The sequence below is a fragment of the Neofelis nebulosa genome, chromosome 6 (genome assembly GCF_028018385.1).
Source record: "Neofelis nebulosa isolate mNeoNeb1 chromosome 6, mNeoNeb1.pri, whole genome shotgun sequence".
Classification (NCBI taxonomy): Eukaryota; Metazoa; Chordata; class Mammalia; order Carnivora; family Felidae; genus Neofelis; species Neofelis nebulosa.
Genome location: NC_080787.1, coordinates 104,785,782 through 104,807,553, shown reverse-complemented (window position 1 = coordinate 104,807,553; position 21,772 = coordinate 104,785,782). Strand labels below are relative to the sequence as shown.

General features: G+C 42.4%; 1 protein-coding gene across 2 annotated transcripts in view; it reads left to right on the top strand.

Annotated features, from left to right (window-relative positions):
• The first annotated feature begins 1,913 nt into the window (after positions 1-1,913).
• LAMA4 (laminin subunit alpha 4) overlaps positions 1,914-21,772 on the top strand; it is a 145,041-nt gene continuing 125,182 nt past the window's right edge. For both annotated transcript variants that reach the window (XM_058735002.1, XM_058735001.1), the window contains exon 1: positions 1,914-2,527. In XM_058735002.1, coding sequence (XP_058590985.1) covers positions 2,240-2,527 — 288 coding nt within the window. In that variant the 5' untranslated portion in view covers positions 1,914-2,239. The remainder of the gene's footprint in view (positions 2,528-21,772) is intronic.

The window sequence follows — 21,772 nt, the reverse complement described above, 5'->3', positions numbered from 1 at the left end:
TAAAACAAACCAAGGTGAACAGTTTTTGTGTACTGAAGAGGTCTGTATTTGAAGTCAGAACATGATGCATATGTTATTACTGTTATTATTTTATTATCCCTTAAGGTTTTTTAAAGGGAGATTGGGACAGGATAATTAAGCATCATCTTTTCCTCTTGGACTCTAGCCATCTTGCCTCCCAACATAAGTTTCCAAGAACCAACCAAACATATTTTTAAGTTCTTTCACTTAATTTAGCAAGTTATCCAGTTTATGTGGAAGATGATTATAGTTTAGCTTACTGGTTCAGGACAATACTACTTTTGTATCTTAAAATGAAAGCATTACAAACACTTGGGGATATATGAGAACTGTTTGCTTCTATCAGCTTTGTCCCCTGTTGTCTCTTATCACTTTATGGTCCAAAATCAATGACCTCAGCATCAGATAGTAGCACTTGTACCTCTCACCCATTAATAAATATATATAACAATTCCTGTCTCATGGGATTACAGTAAAGATGAAATTGAGGGAGATAATTTATGCAAACTTTTCAGCACAGAGGAAGTACTCAAAAAATGGGAATGCCATATCTCCTATTCTGAATGTATATCCTCTATTTTTTGAGTTTCAGGGTGGTATAGCTGTGAAAGATCATTTTGGAATCAGTGATGCCCCAGTGCAAACCTTAGCTTAGCTTTCTACCAGCTGCGTGATATTGGGCAAACGTCTTAGTCCCTCAGAATCTCCCTTTCCTTTCTTTTCTCTTTTCTTTTTTTTCTTTCTTTTTCTTTTCTTTTCTTTCCTTTTTTTTTTTTTTCTGTAAAAGGAAATAAAGTCCTATTTTCCAGGAATGCTGTGAGGCTTACTAATGCCGTAATATGTAATTACTGATTACACAGTATGGTATATGTAAGATATTACATATAGTTGGTGCAAAATAAATGGGTGTTTTGCTTTTGCTTAGATAAAATAGCTTTTGTCCTATGAAACAGAGCTAAAGATTAGGTTTTATGAAAATGCTTCACTCCACGACTGTGGATGATTTCAAGCATCTAGAGACCTACTTCGGTGTCGTTTTATGGTTGCTTCATCTAATCCTCTTAAAGCCATGGACATGTCTTGTGGGAATGCTTAGAGTTCCTTTCTGAAGCCAGTGTAAGCAAAGGTACCTAGCAGCTGCAGTGACCACTGACCCATCCGCAGGGCGCCTGGCACAATTTTGGCCCACTTCGCCCAAAGTCCTAGAAAGGTTACATGACTCACAGGGATGCAGCAGGCATGAGATTACAGGCCTAGAGGAAGAGGCCAGGGCTGTGGGCAGTATATTTGACAGGCTCATACACTGTAAGCCTTGTTCCAGACCCCTTACAAAGCACCTCTTGAGGATGAAAACAAGATGTTCTTTGTAAATAAAAGTTCATGCATTTGCGTAATAAAGTCATTTTCCAGCCCCGCAGTAAAAGATACTCTTCTCCCAAGCCCTCTGGGTGAGGACTGTCAGGAGGAGGATGGGTGGCCAGCAAGTCTCAATGAAGATAGCTCAAAGACTGCAGCCTTCCATCTTTAGAAAATGAGAAACCTTGCTCCAGAAAGTGGGTGCCCTCCCCCTCTGCCGTCTGACAAGCCGCACCTCTCTGGCTCCTGCCCCTACCCCTGGAATCCCTTTCCCCCCTCACTTGCCTGCAAACTAGGGGGTCACATAAAAGATCTGCATAAATACAGATAGGACCCCGAGCACCTTGGCAAAATAAATAAAAGATGTGAGGAAGCGATCACAAAGGCTGAATATTCATGGGGGTCCCTTGGAGGGGCTCCAAACTGAGAGCGAGTGGGGAGGGCAGGCCAGGGAAAGGCCCGAGCTCCGTGTGTGAAATGCCGTTTGGAGTGGGAGGGCCTGGAAGTGGAAGGTAAAAAGGGAGTGGTGAGAATGGATGTGGGGAGGAAGGCAGGGCAGCGCAGCCCGCAGACCCCACCCGCCCGGGACAGGAGGTGGCCGGCGGGGCTCGCCCTAACCCCGTCCGCCTTTTGGTGCTCAGCCTTAAGCTGCCTCCATCTGGACGCCCCTCAGCCAGAGCCTCTGGGGAGAGAGAAAGCGGGAGAGAAAGTGCGAGAGCCAACCGAGGGGGAAGAAGGAAAGAGGAGAGACAAGGGGGGAAGGAGGGCTCCCGCTCACCCTCTCGCTGTGCCTTTTTCACTAAGTTGCGCGTCGGGCCGCCTTGACTTCCCACATCCGGACAAGGCGGGGGCCGAGAAGGTAATGCACGCGAGGCACCGCCGCCCCACGGGGGCACCGACGAGGACGCACAGCCGCCGAGCCCCACGCAGCGCCCTGCTGGATGGCAGCGGAGAGATGGCCGTGAGCTCAGCCTGGCGCCCCGTCCTGAGGCTCTGGCTCCTCTGGGGCGCTGCCTGCGCGGCCGCCGCGGCCGGGGACGACAGCGCTTTTCCTTTTGACATTGAAGGGAGCTCAGCGGTCGGCAGACTGGACCCGCCCGAGGCGAGCGAGCCCCGCGTGGCTCCCGGAAGGCTGCCGCCCGCCGCCGAGGTACGGTGTCCCTGCCCTTGTCACCCCGGCCCGGGGCACCTGAGCCCCGCGGGCTGTGGGTGCCACGCTCCCGTCCGTCTCTCTCCCCCCCCCCCCCGTCCCCCACCTCCTCCCCTCCCCCATCCCTCAGAGTTTCACCTGCACCCGGTCGGTTCAGAAACTTGAAGAGTTTTACTTTGTCAGTGGGATTTGGGCGTCGCAAGTTGTGAGTTGAGGCTTTGGGACCCGGCACTGTTCCAACTAGCAAAAGTGCCATGTGCTCCGTGTACTGGGAGCCGGTCTGCTTGGATTCTCACCTGGAGCTGCCGTGGCGCTTCTGCGACTTTCTGCCACTTGTGTGTCCCAGGAGAGTTACTTAAAGTGTGTGCCCTGTCCCCGGCTTCCTGCTCTTCTGAGATGTTGGGACAGTGGGAACAATACCGCGGGGCCAATCTTTTTGTCACAAATCAAGCAGAAGGTCCTCTCCAACAGGGGAGAGGGACCGAGCGGCTGAGGGTGATGGGATACTAAAGAATCTGTTGGGAAACTGCCGAGCAGATGCCTTAAATAGATAGGAGCCATTATGTTCCAGAAGCAAAAAGTTGTGATGGAAATCAAGCCCCATCCCCAAAGTTAAAATGATTGGGATATGCTACTGGTGATATGTTTATGCAGAGAGCTGCTGTTTGAGTACCTTGCAATAGCTTTTATGTTGAAAGCATAACCAGAAAGTAGAAATTGGGTAAAGGAGGATGAATCCAGAGTAAGTGATTTAAGAGTCCCTTGAGCCAAGACGACAAGGGCATGTCCAGTGCGTGGGAGATGTTAAGTAGGAGGAAAATGAAGTCACCTAAGTTCATGGGAAAGGAAGGAGCAATTGACTTAACACCGCGCGCACACACGCACACACACACACACACACACACACACACACACACGTGCTACAGCTATGGTTACAGCAACTATAGAACCAAAGCATTTATATGGATTGACACCATTTCTAACAGCACCAAAGTCTGGATTATTGCAACTAATTCTACTAATTGTTAGTATAACTATAGTTATTATTACTACTAAAATAAGGTGCATGGAGATGGTCCGTCTCCAGGAGTGAGCCCCACTCACACCCCCCAAAAAAGGAGGGTGTGTGTGTGTGTAGGGCCAGAGCATACCAACCTCCCATTGTGGTTCAAAAAATAACCTCTATAGGAAAGAGTGGGGCACAGCTGGCTTCTGCTCAGCTTTGTGCTCCCCAGACCTGGGGAGAAGCCGGGCCAAGAGAGACACCGCGCAACGGGAAGGCATTGCGTCTCCACAGGCTTGGGATTAACCCCTGGGAAGCATTTCCACCTGTTGCTTTAAGCGTGGAAAGTCTCAGAACAAAATGCTTAGGGGCAGAGTTGCCAGATAAAATACAAGACATCTAATTAAATTTGAGTTTCAGATAGCAACAAATAAATGTTTTTGTTTATGTCTCAAATGTTGCATGGGATGTATTTACAGTAAAAATTATTTATTGTTTACCTGAAACTCAGATTTACCTAAACCTTCTGTATTTCTGTCCACTAATTTTAAAGAGATGGGCACACATACCTTTTTGTAACTCTTACCCCACAAAAAGTAAGAAAATAATTATTTGACTTTTAGGGAACCTTAAATCTATTGCTGGGACTCTGAGCAATTTCTTATATACTCATGTGCTCAGTGAAATAATAGGAAGGCAGCACAGCAGAGTGTTTTGGGATTGCAGGCTCTGCAGTCTGATGGTCCCAAGTTCAAATTTCAACTTACCTCCTCCTTACCTTAGGCAAATTCCAGATGCCCAATTACACAGAAAGACACTAAGGCTTAAAGAAGGTATTGATGCCTACTTCATACTTCCTAGAGTTACTGTGATGGAACTAGATACAGACAGAATGCTTAACACAGTACCTGATAGGTATTAATGCTGTATACATGCTAAGTCTTGTTATTAATAGTATAAAATATGCCGACGATTGAATTAAAAGAAACCCTTGTTTGGGAATATTTCTCAGAACATTATTTTTATGGCGCTATTTTACTTAATATTGCTGTATCTCTGTTTGTCTGTATCTTTCCTACCAGAAAGATATATCCTATAGTGAGTTAAATGTGTAATACTGCCAGAGTCCAATAGGCTCAGAATGCCAATTCAGGCTTTCGGTTTAGGGAAACAGAAAGAAGCTATTAGTCATTCTAGAAGTGTCAAAGTATATGATGTAGAAAGTGTGGGATTGGAGTAATTACATTCCCACTGCCTAGTTTCACATAATGCCTCCAGTTCATTTCTGGTCCCGTGGCAATCCCAATGCCCCACCATTCAGATTTCCCATGCTCTTTATAGCCAGTAAACCAAATACATTCTGGAAATTTAATAACATGGTGCAACCATTCTACTGACTGGTTCAGGAGATTGTATTTACATCTATAGACGGAGAGAGAAAGAGACCGTGGACATATGTGATACGCTATTTGTAGGAGGTTTGAGATGGAGATGGAGGGATATTCTAAAAATACATTCATTTTACTTCACTTGGATTTATATGAATGGTTATTCCTCAATTTTCCTTCAAGGGGCAGAAGGAAAATATACTAAGGCAAGCATACAGCAGTGGGAGGGCTTGGCTGATGGCCCTCCAAAGGCTCTCCCAAGCTCTTTGATAGACAGCAAGGCCTGTGCCCTCTCCACCCCTGGGTCCTTGGCACTCAACAGAGGACTCCAGACTCTGGCACACTGGTGCCCAGTGTGAGTTAGGGGTTCAATGACATTAAATACACACTGAATAAAAGGATGAGGAGCACAGGCTGACCAAGAAAGAAAGTCCCTCCTTTCCTTCTCAAACAAGCCCAAGCTTCCCCCAGGATACAGGGTTTGAAAAGAGGAGCACCCATGGGGGCTAATTTGGTAGGATTTTCCCACCTTCTGCTTTTTCACAGGCAATTTCCCACATTCACCACTGCTGAGTTTATGGTGAGAGCAGTGTTTCTCAGTAGGATGGGCAAAAGGGTGATGGGGTGGTTTCAAAAAAGAATATTCAATGTTCTAATATTTTACATTTAAGAAGAGAAAGTCTTGATTCTATCATATACACTCTAGCAAGTAAAACCAGGCAGAAGCCTTCTTAACCAATATGGATCTGCAAAAACACTGGAAGGGGTGCAGAGATGGGGATAGGAATGGTCCCCAAGAAGAGGGTGTCACAATGTCCTTGGCAGGAATGACAGTGTTATCTGTCAAAAAGGAGCAGGAATTAAATAAGTTCGAGAACACTAGGATAGAGGTTGATACTGTGGGAAGAAGCCACCGCACAGAGACTCAAAAGAGTGAAGTCTCCACTGGAAAGGCAAAATGAGAGGTATGGAAGGCAATGGTTCTGTTACTGCCCTTGGTAGATAATTGAGAAATTAAGGGAAATAAATGACAGTGTTGAGCAAACTTCTCTCAGCAAAGAAAACAGGAATTTATCTCCTGGTAACCTGACTGGGTTTTGTTGTTGTTGTTGTTGTTGTTGTTGTTGTTGTTGTTAGCTTCCCTCCAAGAAAATCAGTGGCCTGTGAACCACATGTGCACATGTACCCCACACTGGACAAACTTACTTGCTTTTAAAAAAGCACTATGAACTAGACTAATTCTGAGCAACTTTTCCTCTAGACTCTTTTTATCGTGGATACATGATCCTATGCTCCAACATAACTGGCACCCTGCCACTAAAGGATCGCAGTATGTGCATTAAAAGGCAGCTTAGATCTCTTTCGCTGTCTACTTTCCTTCTCCTTATCTTGGGCCCTTACTTTGAAAGAGGCCCTATTGAATCACGTGAAGACCTCTAGTCACTGGCCTGGGCCATCATTCTATATTGCTGTCCAACAGTGCATGTAGGTAATGTGAACTCCCACATGCAGTCATTATTTCATTCACTTTATATCATCCAGCAAGTATGTTTGGAGCCTTACTGTATACAGAGCAATGAAGGAGGTGCCAGGAAGGACAGAAGAAGGCAGAGTCACATCCCTCCCCTCAAGGAGTAAGCAATCTAAGAAAGAAAAATGTTCATAGCCACCATATAAAGCTGAATGAATTAATGTTCTCTAAAAGTAGCTGGAAGCTAAGGGCCATGGGGGTAATGTGGAAAAAGTATTACTCCAGAGCCAGACCAGTAGGACACAATCATCCTACTCACCAAATACCAAAGAAGGTTCCTGGGAGACATTATTTTAGAAGGACTAAATATAGCGGCAGTAGTAATAATAATAGCATGGCTTATGGCTAATGCTCATTGAGTATTTACTGTGTGTCACACACTAATCTAAGCACTCTCCAAGAGCTATTTTTTTTCACCTTCAACAGCTCAATGGAACTTGTATAGTTATTCTCTTACTTTGAAAACAGGGAAACTGAGACAGAGCATTTGCCCAGGCACCTTACCTGGTAAGTGGCACAGCTAGGAAGGAATTTATGAAAGTAATTCAACTGTGCAAGAGTACCTAGGAAAAAGTATTAGGTAAATAGAACTATCTGTAGGCATAAGTTTTAGTCAAAGTTTTAGAAATTTCTTAAAGATCTATAAAATGCCATTCAAAGACTATTTGTGCAATGCTTGCTGGATAAGTAGCATAAGTTGCATACAATGTTAGGATTATCAAAGAATCGAGAAAACTTCCCTTTCCTGATGAGTCTAATAATTACTTTTTAAACTACTCTTTTGGAAAGACAGAAATTAATACTTATTGACTTCTACTATGTCCCGTGGAACTACATGTATTATCTTTTGTAGTAGTCAATAGTGAACATTATACCCATTTTATAGATAAGCAAATTGAGGTTTGGAGATGGTAAGTATTTTGCCCAAGGTTACCAAATCCCATTCTTTTTTCCCCAGCATATCACTGGGTCCCCCTGATAGATTTTTTTTTTAACTCTAGGGTCTTCTTTGCATCCCATTTTCCTTTTTAAACATGTTCTAGTATGTTTCCTCTACATGATGCTACAGTTTACATTAGAACCTCCATATTTAGGTTAATAGGTAAAGAATTCAGAACAGCACCACCTATAGGAATACATGGCCTATCTTATAGAATGTATTATAAAATTGCTAGAAAATAAAGAATTGCTATGGTTCCAGAATTCTCTGATTTAACCATAAGTTTTTTTTATTGCAGTAAAATATGCATAACATAAAATTTTCCATTTGAATCATTTTTAAGTGGCATTAGGTACATTCACATTGTTCCACAACCGTTACCACCATCCATCTCCAAAATATTTTCATCTTCCCAAACTGAAACTCAATACCCATTAAACAACAACTCCCCAATACCCCCTTCCCCGGGCCCTGGCAACTGTCAGTCCACTTTCTGTTTCCATGAATATTACTCTGATAGATACTTCATATCAGTGGAACCTACAATATTTGTTCTTTTGTGTCTGGCTTATTTCATTTACCATAATGTCTTCAAGGTTCATCCATGTTGTAGTATGTGTTTAAATTTCATCCCTTTTTGAGGCTGAATAATATCCTAATGTATGTATATATCACATTTTGCTTACCCCTTTATCTATCGATGGACGTTTGAGTTGTTTCTACCTCTTAGCTTCTTTTTTTTTTTTTTAATTTTTTTTCACCGTTTTTAATTTATTTTTGGGACAGAGAGAGACAGAGCATGAACGGGGGAGGGGCAGAGAGAGAGGGAGACACAGAATCGGAAACAGGCTCCAGGCTCCGAGCCATCAGCCCAGAACCTGAGGCGGGGCTCGAACTCACGGACCGCGAGATCGTGACCTGGCTGAAGTCGGACGCTTAACCGACTGCGCCACCCAGGCGCCCCTCTACCTCTTAGCTTCTGTGAATAGTGTTACTGTGTCCATTGGCTTACACATATCTGTTTTGAGTCTGCTTTCAGCAATTTGGGGTAGATATCCAAAAGTGGAATTGCTGATTGTATGGTACAGAAAAAGTTTTAAAACTTGGATTCCTAGAGAGGCCAAGCAAAAACAAAAACAAAAACAAACTAATGAAAAAAACTGGGCAGTGAAAGGAATACATCCTGTGAGTGACAGATCCAAGTGACAGGAGAAGGGTTGCCTCTTCCAGAGGGACACCCACCTCTGTGTTGCCAGGTCTTTTGTTTTTTCAGGAGAAAACAGAGTCTGGATTCTTAAGTAAATTTGCTGACTCATTTTTTTTAATACCCTGTGGGAAGTGCGTCTGATGGCCCAATGTAGCCCAAGCGCTGTTTATTTCAGTCTCTGCTCAACAACATTTGAAATTCACCTTTCACCAAAGGTACAACATGGGCGTCTAGCCAGACAGATGTGCTGTGAATTCAGCCCCACTACTTTCTAGCTGTTTGACTTTGAACAAATTAGTTCATCCTTCAGAGGCTCAGTTTGTTTGATTGTAGAATGAACAGAAAAGTATTTGCCTTGCAAGATTATTGTGAAATAATGTCTAGGAGCTGCCTAACAAAGTCTGCCTTTAGTTCCCTCTCTTCTGTACCTCCCTTCTCTCCCTTTCTCTTCCACTGTTTTTATATACTGCAAGTTAAGACTTGTTTTACCGGTTTATTTTTTTCTAAACTTTTATTTATTCTGTAAATTTGGTTATTTCCAACTTTTCCATACAAATGTACTGATCAGGCAACATTGGAGGAGACGGAGACTGGACTTTAATTTTTATAATCACTGTATCCCTAATGGTTCTTTAAACGTAGCCTTTCCCCAGTTGGATGATCTGATCAGTGAAGAGAAATGAATGAATTTTTCTAAATTCCGGAAAAGTTAAATAAAAATACCAGCATCTTTGATATGAAAAGGACCATAACTTTTTTTTCTTTCACAATTAAATTCTCAAATCTGACTTTTCATAATTTTTTGAAATATGTAACGTCAAAAACACTTCTCTCCTTTTGGGCTTTCCCTCACTCAGAGTAACCATATAAATATAATGATGGCCAGACATAATTTTGAGACATTTGATTGATTAGAAACCATTAAAACCAGATTACCAGTACGTCTTTGAGTTCCACAAGTTGGTATTTCCAAACAGTTATTTATTTATTTTCTAAAACCAGGAAGTCTGCTGGTTCACTGAGATGTGGTGACCACATAGAAGAATATTTAAATATCTACTCCAGTATTTGCCAAAGAGCAGCATTCTTTCTTTTCCCAACTGGTTTTTTTTTTGTTGTTTTTTTTTTTGTTTTTTTTTTTTTTTTTTGCTCTTAGTGTGGTAAAGTTAAATTCTGGGAAATGGTTTACTGAAGGGAAGCTTAGCCACAGATGTTTGTAATTCCAACTTAAGTTTCCCATCAAAGTCTTAATGAAATTCAGCTGCCAGCAGTTAGGGTCTGAATCTGAGTCTTTTTATCATGAGAAACTTGGGGAAAACAGCATTCCGAGGCTGAATGGTAGTGGGAAAATGTCCATATTCAAGCTCAAATCCCCTGCATAAAGAAAAAAAATACAGAAACAAGTACTGTTAAAAAAAAAAAAAAAAGAGGAGAGAGGGGTGGTCTGACATACTTTGAGCAATATGCAATATGACCTTCTTTTCACTTCCAGCACTTTCTTGGTTTGTATGTTGTCTTTTGGAAGAAGCGAGACATCTAGTGTTTACCTAAATGGAGTGAAATATCTACATTTATGACTCCATGAGAACTGATGAGTTGGAGAAATCCCATACCACCAACAGCTGCGTGCGTGCACGTCTCTTGCAGACTAGACCAGTAATCCATGCTGTGCATACTACCGCTAAAGGGACCCTTGAGCACAGTGCAGACTTTGTGCATTCATATTTATTTTGAAATGGTGCCCTCCATTAGATGAGGTGGCATGATTACTTCAAAGGAAATGAGGGAGTCTGAAGATCAGAGATGTCTTCACTAAAACTTGCCTCAGAGGTGACTGTTCCGTGCAATCATGTTGTCTGTTTACAAAGTAAATTGCAACATAGGACACTGCACTACACAGCTCTGTAAAGCCAAATGTCAGCCCAAAGGAATGTATAATATAGACACCAGCAGAAGGCAAGAAAATGTTTAGTGGGCCTCATACGTTGGGATGCTAGGGCTGTAGAACCATCTAGTATTACAGCAAGAACCAGAGCACAAATTCGGGATCTGGGGCTTAAAATTGGGGCTGGCCTCTCCTTCCACAGGAGAGTTATTTTACAATGCCTTTCAAGTTTCACTGGCCAGGCAACAGTGTGTTTCCCCCTTAAGGAACAGTGATACAATTTAACAAGCGAAGAGTGACCTAAAAGTAACCTCTCTACCTGCTGATACGCCTGTGAGTCCCGAGAGCAGGAGAGTGATTCTGTCGTCTGTGATTCTGTCAATCCCCAGGTCACAGGTGAGGTGCTAAATGCGTGTTATTTGGAGACTGAACAGTGTCTGAATGCCTGGCAATGAGCCAGTGTTTGTGGTGCATGAATAAATTGCCTCATTCTGTATTGTTCCCTTGGAATTGTTGTGTGTCATACTCACTGAAATTCCATCTATAAGGAACCAGCCCTGAAGCCCCTATTGCAGCACAGAATTCGGCGTAAAGGAGACGTGTTTGAATGCAGAGGCGGTGGGTGGTTATTATTGGATGTATGACTCTATTATATCTTGTGGTGTGAACCGTAAAATCAAAGGGATCATAGAATGTTAGATCTAGAAAGAGAGTTTAGAGATTCAACCTTCTCATTTTGTAGATAGGGAAACTGAGCCTCGGGGTGGGAGATGGTTAAGGTGCTTCACTCAAAGACACAAAGCTCATTCATTACCAGCAGTGCCAAAAACTGTGTCTTCTGACTTCCAGCCTTATACTCTTTCAAGCTATTTCTATGGGCTATCTATCTATATAATTTTTCTCTTAAAGATATATATCTTTAAGGGAAAAGTTGCTTGCTTCTAACATACTGTTATTCACTTTGCTCTCTATTGCTTCTGTTTATTCTTGAGTTGAACAATCAGTAAGAGAGGCTCACGGAATTCAGCAGAGTGGGACAAGCACTGGAATGTGACTTTGGAACCAACGCTTCCGGTTCTTGGCCACGCCACTAACAACCTGATCACCTTTACCAGTTAAAGGAACCTGGGCACGTCCCTTCACCTCCTGGGCCCTCGATTTCTACAGTTTAAAAAGAAGAAAACAAAAATAAGCAAACAAAAACAAGGTTACTTCTAGCAACGGAGTTCTGTGATTATCTAATGAATAGATAACAGTTTAAGCTACTTGAAAGGAAGCTGGCTTAAGGAAGAGAATCACTCAGCATCACAGCGGCCACCCTGTTTAGAACCCCAAGACTGAGGAGCCTAGAGCCCAAAGGAAACACAGGGACTGATCTGGTGGGGTGGGGGTGGGAGGTGGGGGCGTTAATGGGCCCTTCTCCCTGCTTCTTGGTGAGGGTGGTTGCAGGACAGAGCACTGGCCCAGCCTTAGACATGAGCCTTTCCAAGGTGACCACCAAGGAGGCTTCCCACACAGGCTTCAGCTGCAGACACCTAAGTGTGTCCATGAAAGTCACTCTCCCACACCTGGGCTCCAGAGTGCTGCCACCTGCCCTATCCAGACCCTTCACAGTGACTCTAAATGTGAAGCTCCACACAGAGACATGGAAGGGATGACGTTAGAGGAAGTGAGGGACACAGAGAACTGAGGGGAGGCTCATGTCCTTGCATCTCTTAATAGTGAAAGGCACATAACAGGCTCTAGAAAGGAGAATGTATTTACACTCAGTGCAAAAGGAAGGGAAAGCCAGTGACAGATTATTGATTCATCACAAACGCCAACTGAGGGGTGCCTAGGTGGCTCAGGTGGTTGAGCGTCCAGCTCTTGGTTTTGGCTCAGGTCATGATCTCATGATTCGTGAGTTCAAGCCCCGCATTGGGTTCCCACACTAACAGTGCTGAGCCTGCTTGCGATCCTCTCCTTCTCTCTCTGCCCCTCTCCCATTCAAATGCACGCGGGCTCGCTCTCTCTCTCTCTCTCTCTCTCTCTCAAAAATAAATAAATCAACCTAAAAAAAAAAAATCAACCGAAATCACAGCATTACAGTATGCACAGTCTAGCCATCAACTGAGACTTCATGTTAAGGTAAAGAGGAAGCTTAATTTGATAACCTGCCCTAGATTGGGCAGGACACAGCACCCCCAGCCTAGAAACGGTACCCCTGGAGACTCTGTGTCCTTGAGAGTAAGGGAGGCGAGGCAGGGGAAGAATTTACTTGTGGCACTGCTTGAAAATAGGGTGTTGCTCACGCCTTTCAGGAAATAGTGGAATCGTAATGTTTCTCTTGTGAATAAGGGATGCTTTCTAATTCAGGATCATGTGTCTCCCAGGAGTGAGAAGTGTGGTCTTTGTGCTAGGCTAGAAAGATAACGTGAAGAGATAGGGAAGAGCTACGTCCACAAGATGAGAATTGCCGTGGCTCCTTCTCAAGCTGGTATTTTTCTAGACAGATTGAGATCTGTAGGAAAGTGCTCGTGAGTCAGGGTCTGTGCCTCTCGTGCATCAGAGGGGGCATCTGCATCTTGCTGGCAGACTCTAAATCTCCTCGATGCAGCCCCAGCCCTGAGAGGGGCTATTTTAGAACAGCCTTGAACGTCAGCTATCCTCGAACCCCTTTGAGCCACCTAGTTGACTGATTTCAAAGATCCTTTTAGCTTTAACTCCTAAGCATTTGATTAGCACTTGCTGTGTCCCAGGCATTGTTTTAGGCACTTTGCATTATTAATCCATTTATTCCTCATAACATAGTGAGGAAGGCACTACCATTAATACCATTGTACAGATGGGGATACTGAGTCATATAAAAAAGCTGAGTAACTTATCCAAGATCACAGCTTAGAATCTGGCTCCAAGCTTGTAATCTTTATCCTATAAGGATCCTTTAACATCTATGTTTCTAAATCTCACAGTGCCTTATGGTAGCTCAACTAACAGGGATCCCCAGTATCCTCCAGGAATGCCAGAAAGGTCATAGTAGTTGACAAGTCTATAAAGAATATTCTAATTACTGGTATGTTTATATTTTTGCTTTTTTTTTTTAATTTAGAGCATAAACTGACTTTATCATCTCAGAAACAATGAAAGGTTCTTCTTTGGACATAATAGGAATAAAAATTGACGTAATTTCTGAAAGTGTATATTTTTGCGTGTCTCCAGCTATGCTAAGCATTAATCATCTCAGTAGGCTCCTGAGTTTACTTTGTGGATCTATGACTTAAAAGAACTTGAGGGAAGGATAAAGAGAGAAACCAAAATGTGGTAAAAGCGGATCCTTAGGGAAAATGGTTAGAAAAGGGCTAGAAGTCCAAGATCAGGGAGACTTCAGGCTTAGTTTGTCGTGAGTGCTCTCTTCCTGGCTTGTAAATAGTCATCATTTCTCTGGGTCCTCACCTGTCCTTTATTCCATGCATGTGCAGAGAGAGAAAGGACTCTCTAGTGTCTCTTCCTCTTGTATAAAGACACTGGTTCTATCAAGCCTTACCCTTATGACCTTGCTTAACCGTTATTACCTCCTTATAGGCCCTGTCTCCAAATATAGTCAGTCACATTGGGTATTAGAGCTTCAACGTAAGAATTTTTGAGACACATAGGAACCATAACACCTACCCAGTGAAGTATGTTAAGCAATAATTCATTTTTATTTTTTAACGTTTATTTATTTATTTATTTTTTGAGAGAGAGAGAGAGAGAGTGAGAGAGCATGCACAAGTGGGGAAGGGGCAGAGAGACAGAGGGAGAGAGAAAGAAATCCCAACCAGGCTCCTCACTGTCAGCACGGAGCCCAACGCAGGGCTCAAACTCACGAACCGTGAGATGGTGACCTGAGCCGAAGTCAGATGCTTAACCAACTGAGGCACCCAGGTGCCCCTGAGTTAAATCTTTAAGACTGAGGGAAACTCAAGGTGAAGGGACAGGATAAGGAAAGACAAAAGACAGAGGGTTTCTTCTAGAAAGCGATACAGTCTCAGCTGGTGAGACTAGACAACCAGGAGTCACTGAAGATTTCAGAGAAGAGAAGAAACTCAGTGAGAGTTGTGCTTCCAGATCAACATTAATCTGGAAACAGGCTACTAGAGGCATTGGGCAGGAAGCAGCAGAGAGCCTGGAATCAGAATCACCGATGTTGGGGCACCTGGGTGGCTCAGTCAGTTGAGTGCCCAACTCTTGATTTCACCTCAGGTCATGATCTCACAGTTTATGAGTTCGAGCCCTGCATCGAGCTCTCTTTGCTGTCAACACAGAGCCTGCTTTAGATCCTCTGTCCCCCCCGCCCTCTGCTCCTTCCCCCTTCTCTCTCTCTCTCTCTCTCTCTCTCTCTCTTTCAAAAATAAACACTAAAAAAAAAAAAAAAGAATCACCTATGTCATGCATTGGTAATTATCCAGGGGAGAGTAAGAAGGTCTGGAAGCGAATGGTGGCTGTAGTCTGGAAAGGAGGGAAAAAGATGCTGTGGTCATTGCAGAGATTCTATTAAGACAACTTGTTGTATGTTTGGAGAGCAAGGGTGAGGGGTAGATGTGTCAAAGGCGCTGCTGCTGCTGATGTTTGTAGAAACATATTACATCATGGGGAAAAATCTCTTTGGAGACTTTTTAACACAAGACCTACTAAATCAGTGACTTCCAAGCTGAAGCCTTACAGAAATGCCTTGGCTATAATTCGGGGTGAGGGACGCTGAGCAGCAGGAAGTTGGGGCTTTGCTTCCTTCAACCAGAACATCTTCTTGCCTTTTTTTTTTTTTAATCTGTTTTGTAGATGAATTCCACATGCTATTTCACTGGGGGGTGGGGGGCAGGGGCGGGGGGGAAGGAGATCTCTACTCTAAAATGTTTGAGTAACAGTTGAGTAAATCGTCATGCTGGGAGCTCCCAAGTTGATATTCTAAATCATGACCGGTCTCCCAAATGGTACCCCAAATGTCGTCCAAATCAGTGTCTCCTAGGCAGTTTCCCAGCGGTGCACACACCTGCTGATTTGCACAGAGCCTCTGACATTCTGAGCACCTCTGCAGCTGTGCCAAACATGAGCTAGAAACCTCTAAACAATTGGTACTCTCCTGAGAGATATTTTTATGCTTCCTCTTCCTTGTTTGATGATATTTTTGGCCCTTTCCTAGGAAATAAGGAAATTCCAGTTTCGTCTCAGTTATTACCTGGGGCTACTCAGGACACCTAACAAAGGAGTTTTGGAAAGAGGATAGGGTGGTAGGAAGCAGACCAGATAACTGGTGTCTTTGATCCTCAGAGGAATGGTCAGATGTTTGCTTGGTTTTTATTTTTTAATCCAATTATTCCGTCGCCATAAACATCATCTTATTCCAACACTTATCCAAAGCCTCATCTTGTTCTGAACTACAGCTTCTCACCTGCATGCTGAGCTAAAAAGATGGTTCTTGATCTTATTCTTCCCTCCCTCGATGCAGCCTTGTACTGGTCTGTGGTCCTTTATCCCCAAAGGCCAAAATGCTTCCACATAAATGTTACGTCTATGAAAAGGGAGAAAATAAATATTACAAACTGTAACTTATCTTTACTTTTTCACTTGTATAAGAACAGTGACACCTTAAGCATTTCACAGCGTCATCAAGGCAATTTTCACTTCGCTTTATTTTGCTTTGTGATGTATATGCAGAACACCGAGGGAGAACCGATCTTCCAATGAATTAGGAAAACTTTCTACATCTTGAAAGATAAGCTATTGATATTAGGGGCACCTGGCTGGCCCAAAGAAGCACGTGACTCTTCATTTTGCAGTCGTGAGTTTGAGCCTCATACTGGGCGTAGAAATTACTAAGAAAAATAAACATCAAAAAAAAAAAAAAGCTATTGACATTGGACAAGCGTTATTCATAGCTGCCAGATATTGGAATCTCCAATGGCTACTAACTCAGTTGGAAAATAATGTGAATACTTACAAAGCTTCCATGGTCTTCTAGATGTATTCCTGCCTCTTTCCACCTTTATTCCTGGCAACCACCTTATAAAACAGGCAGGCCACGGGTTATTAATCTAATGGATGGGAACACGGAGATGTCAGACGATTTTCCCACAGTCTCGTAGCATGTGGCCTTATTGCGACTGCAAGAAATTTTATAGAATTATAGACTGTTTAGATGGGAAGAGGAATCACTCTGCCACTAATGTCATTGAAAGAGAAGGAAATGAGCCAAAAGTTTAGTCACTTCCTCAAGGTCCCACAGCAGGTTTCTAGAGCTGGGGCCAGAAACCAAGTTTCCTGGCTCTTGGAGCAGTCCCCTCGCCCCGCATCACAGCATGAATACCATCACCGGAACAAGTAAGAGGGGTGAAGAACAGCTGAAGCCCTGTGTGTCAAGACATTAAACAAGCTGCATCAGACAAAAGCACATCCATGGGACTTTCGTGTTATGTCTTATGCCACCACCTATGCCTTAGTCCTGAGTAATTTAGGTACAGAAATACTGGAAGTTCTCTTAGCCTTTGCGTCATTATATTTATCCCAGTTTTGAATTTAACTTATAACCACATCATTCATAACCTTTCTTTTATTTCAGAGATCTTTGCCTTGGCCCCCTATGGCTATTGACCCCTTAAATTATGCTTTCAGCACCAATACTTAGAAAGAAGACTTCCGAGTGCAATAAGATTCCAGAATTTCCGGCTACAGTTTTCTGATGGTCCTAAAAAATAAACAACACATCCTGGATCTTAAAAAGAAGACAGAAAAAAAAAAATCAATTTCAAAAGTGAACAATAATGCTTTTGTTTTAAAGCAATTTTAGAGCTAATTTGAAAAAGTCCCAGGCCACATCGCGTCTGCCACTCCCCCTGCACACGAGCATCATTCAGGTTTCCACATGACTGTAACAAATTCCCCTACCATGCAGCAAAACAACTGTAACATGAGAAATTAATGAGGAAAATGAAATGTAGGAGAGCACCAAAGCAGTCTACTCTGGCAGACACATCGCACCGTGACCTTCCCACCCTGCTTTGTGACAGTTCTGAGTTTCAGCTACTTTACTTTCGTTAGTACCCATGTTGCGAATAAAATCTGCCCCGTCCCAGCAGAACTATAGTTGGTGAAATCCAGGGACTGTGCCACGAGCAGCATCTGCTCAGACGTGTCCTGAATCCGATAACGACAATCTCAGGGGGTTGCTGACCTTTGTGGTCCGCAAGGTAGGAAGGTCTGTGGGAGGCAGAATAGCTCTTTACTGCTGCCCAGTCAGTGGTTTGTTTTCTAAATGGCAGGTACCGTCCTCCCTTGTCCTCCCCCCTGGTCCTCCCCCCTGGATGTGAGGAGGATCCTCAGCATGGTGACAGTAATACTGTATTTAAGGTGATACAAGTATCTTCCTAAGGTCAGAGTAATAATCTTTATGAGGGAAGTATAATGTTCTTTGTTCGGTGCTTAAAATCTCTTGGTTTTGTTAAAGGACTGGATTCTTCCTACTCTCAGAGAGGATTTGTGATTATTTTGGCAGATGCACCACATTTTTCCTGTGACCCGTGTTTCTGGACCTGCAATATATCAAAATGTTCCGTGGAAATAAGCATGGAGTTGTTTTTTGTTTCTTTCCTGTAGACCATCTCTGTCTGCTCTTCCATTTTAATTATCTTGAAAGCTAACAAGTGTGGGACCCTTTTTTAGTTTTAAGACACATCTTCATCTCAGATTATCTAAACTGTCTTGATTTTCCTTTGATTACAATCTCTCTCCTTTTTTAATCTGCTAACATAAGCTCATATTCAACTAGAAAATGTGCTTTCTCCTCAAAGTCATGAGTCAGCATGGATTTCCTTCAAGCTTAGTTCAAATCATCTGAACTAAGAAATTTACAAACTTCAAAAAGGAAAAAAAAAACTGAAATAGTAGTTGAAGTTTTAAATGAGGACAGTTTTCTGCTCTATTTCAGCTGCTCAGAGACCGGGCTGTTGACAATAGAGTACTGAAAAGCAAGTGTACCAGGTTTTTGCTATAATTCTTGGTGGGATCTAAGTAAATTAAGTCAATCTAATAGCTACTCAGAGGGCCAGAAAACCAAGCATTTCTACCACCATTCTTTTGTTCCCCTCACTTTGGGAAAATTTCACTAGACAGCAAAATGAAAAAAGGATAAAATAAAAAGATCCTCTTTTTATAATTGAATGACATTCTCCCCATGCATCAATTATAACTTGGAAGGTATTGCCACTTCCAAAATTCCTACATTCCTCTCCACATGAAAGTCACTCGTGGAGTTCTGAGGACCACAAAGAATTATTGAGGCTTCTAGGCATACTTAACACTTACTTCAGGGTTTAGGGGATGCCTCTAATATTATCTACAATGTTTGAACAGAGAGAGTCGTATCTCTGTGTGAGTATAGTGTAAGCAAGAAGGTTACGGAAGATGTCACATGAGTTTAATGGTGATATTAAACCAATCTTTCCAAAGAAGATCCCAGAAAGTAGAAAAATCGTAGATCCAACTTATAGACTGAAGTGGATTATTGAAGTATATTGAAGTAGATTACCAGGAATGAAGAATGTCTGCTTTGAGAAAACAAAACAAAACAAACAAACAAACAAAACCAGAAGGAATAAAAGTTTGAGCCTTTGTACCTTATGGGGAGTGACTAAAAATTGACCTATGCTTTCCAGCATTTCAGCTCCAGCTTTCCGAAAAACAAAAACAAAAACAAAAAACAAAAAACAAAAACAAAACAACAACAAAAAAACCTTGACACAATGGTCACCTCCTCTGAAGTATGCACCACCACCCCCCCCCTCCTCCCGCCCACTCCCAAGGTAAAAGTCATCTTTCCTGCGACGCCTGGGTGGCTCAGTCGGTTAAGAGTCCGATTATTGGTTTCAGCTCAAGTCATGATCTCAGAGTTCCTGGGATCAAGCCCCATGTTGGGCTACTTGGGATTCTCTCTCTCTCTCTTTCTCTCTCTCTCTGTCTCAAAATAAATAAATAAACTTTTAAAAAAGTAATCTTTCCTTCTTCAGTCTCTCAGCATTTCTCTGTACCTCTCCTGTTACACTATGATCTTAGTACGTTCTACCCTACCTTTATGGCAAGTTACACATGCCCCCATTAAACCCCTGGAGGCCATCAGTGTCCGTGATTCATCTTCTGATTCCCTAAATTGCCTTGCCAGGTGCCTTCAATATGAAGTGCTCAAAAAAGGTAATAATTTATGCATCTCTCACTTATTCGTCAAATGCCTGCTTTGTGCTACACTCTAAACTAGGTCTCAGGTGAACGGTGGTACATAAAACAAAAAGAAAGACTAAATGACCAAGTAAATACCAAGTACTGAAAGCCAAAGCAGTGCTGGGTTTTTTGTTTGCGGCATATGTACATTCTGACATAACTCTGTAATTCTGGTGGCCCTATCAGCATTCAACTTGACATCAATGGTGAGCCATGGCGTCCCTACACTATGCATTCCAGGCGCTCTGCACTGCGGGTGAAAATGCCTTTTAAGCTAAAAGCTTTGTCTTTCCCACTGTATATGGAAAAATTGACGATGCAGTTTCATAGAGAAGGTCTAGCTAAGAAATGTTTATATTGGAACAAGCCCCATCTCCAAATCTGGGTTTGTTGCTGAATGGTATTTTGTTTCCTTGGATCAGGGAAGGGGTCTGGAAACATCTGTAACTCAAGTATTGTTTTAAAATCAGCACAACTTTCCCCCCTCAAATGACAGATAACAGAGTTACTTTAAATCAAACACCCTCAGCCTTCCCCATCCATTTCCTTTCACAAATGTGTATTATTTTGTTGTCAGTAAAGTAGCTGTGCACAGAATAGATTTGTAGCATTCTGCACACTGGAAGCTACTTTGTCCTCATTTTCCTTCCACGCTAGTTTGTATCTTTTCACTGGTGTGAGTATGCTCTACCCCAGTAACTATCATGATTACGGTAGTTATTTGGGGGCAAATTTTAAAAGCTACAGATACCATCAGATGGTAAAGTGATTCTGAAACTATCCTCAGAATCTTTACTAAAAAGAAAGGTACAGATTATTTGTGCCATTTATAAATGTAAACTGGAACGAAGTAAAGTTTGAAATTAAGCAGCATTTTACCAAAATGCCACAATTAAATTTTTAGGGGAGGGAAGCTGGGGACAAAAAAAATCATAGGAAATAACCCCAAATGGTATGAAAAGGATGGCAATTCTGCACCAATTTTGAATATCATTCGTGTTCTAAAAAGAACTGAAGTAGCTTATGGACAGTTCATGATATAGTTAAAATTTTGTTCGCATAGATTTACCATTTATTGGAAAAGTTTCTTTCTTTCTTTCTTTCTTTCTTTCTTTCTTTCTTTCTTTCTTTCTTTCTTTCTTTCTTTCTTTTCTTAATTAGCTTCCCACATTGTGGAGCTAAATGTGCAGGATGGTAACTCTTTCCCCATACTTTCTGTAAGAACTTGGTGTTTGATATATTTGTTTATTTATGAACTGTTTGAAAATGGCCCTGTCATCAGAGTCCCTAAACAGACTCCGATCTTGCCCTGAAAATTCATTCTTCTGAGACTTTTGGGCACTTGACACAGAGCAGAGACGTAAAATGTTTGCTTAATAAGTTCTACTGCTCACATTTTACAAATAAGAACACTTGGGGGTTGAGTCTCATTGTTGTTTGTCTCATAAAATTTGCCTCATAAGACATATCAATGGCAGGGTGCAGGGTTCAACAAACAGTTCTAAATTTTGAGCCAATCACAAGCCCCTCTGTGGGATCGAGCCTCCTTCCGTGTTGCTGGTTCCATGGCTCGGTCAAAATTATAGTGATGGTATTTTATTAGTACAATTTATGGGTCATAGTCTTCCTGTTAGTTGGGGCCAGACGTGTCAAGCTGCCATACATTCTGCCTAACCAGACATCTGCTTCTGATTCATAAGGGGAAACACCTGCTGATGTACACGACACAGAGGGGCATCCTTTCCCAAGGCCCGTTGTCAGATCCCTCACATGGAACAAGGGAGGTGTCAGGGACACAGCTGGATGTCATACAACCAGCGTCTAGCAAGGGTTGACTTCCCTAATGAGTAATCTACGTTATTTGCTTTGCAAATATCTATCTGCACTACCCAGAAAGTGTTACACATTGAAACGCCAGCTGTAACTTATTATATTTAAATTAATAATAATTGGCATATGCCAAATTAAGTAATTACAGAGGGCTGACAGGCAATGTTTCCTATCTTGAGTGCACCCCACACTCAAAGGCAACCTGAAAAAGGCTTAAAAGTGTTCTCTCTCATCAC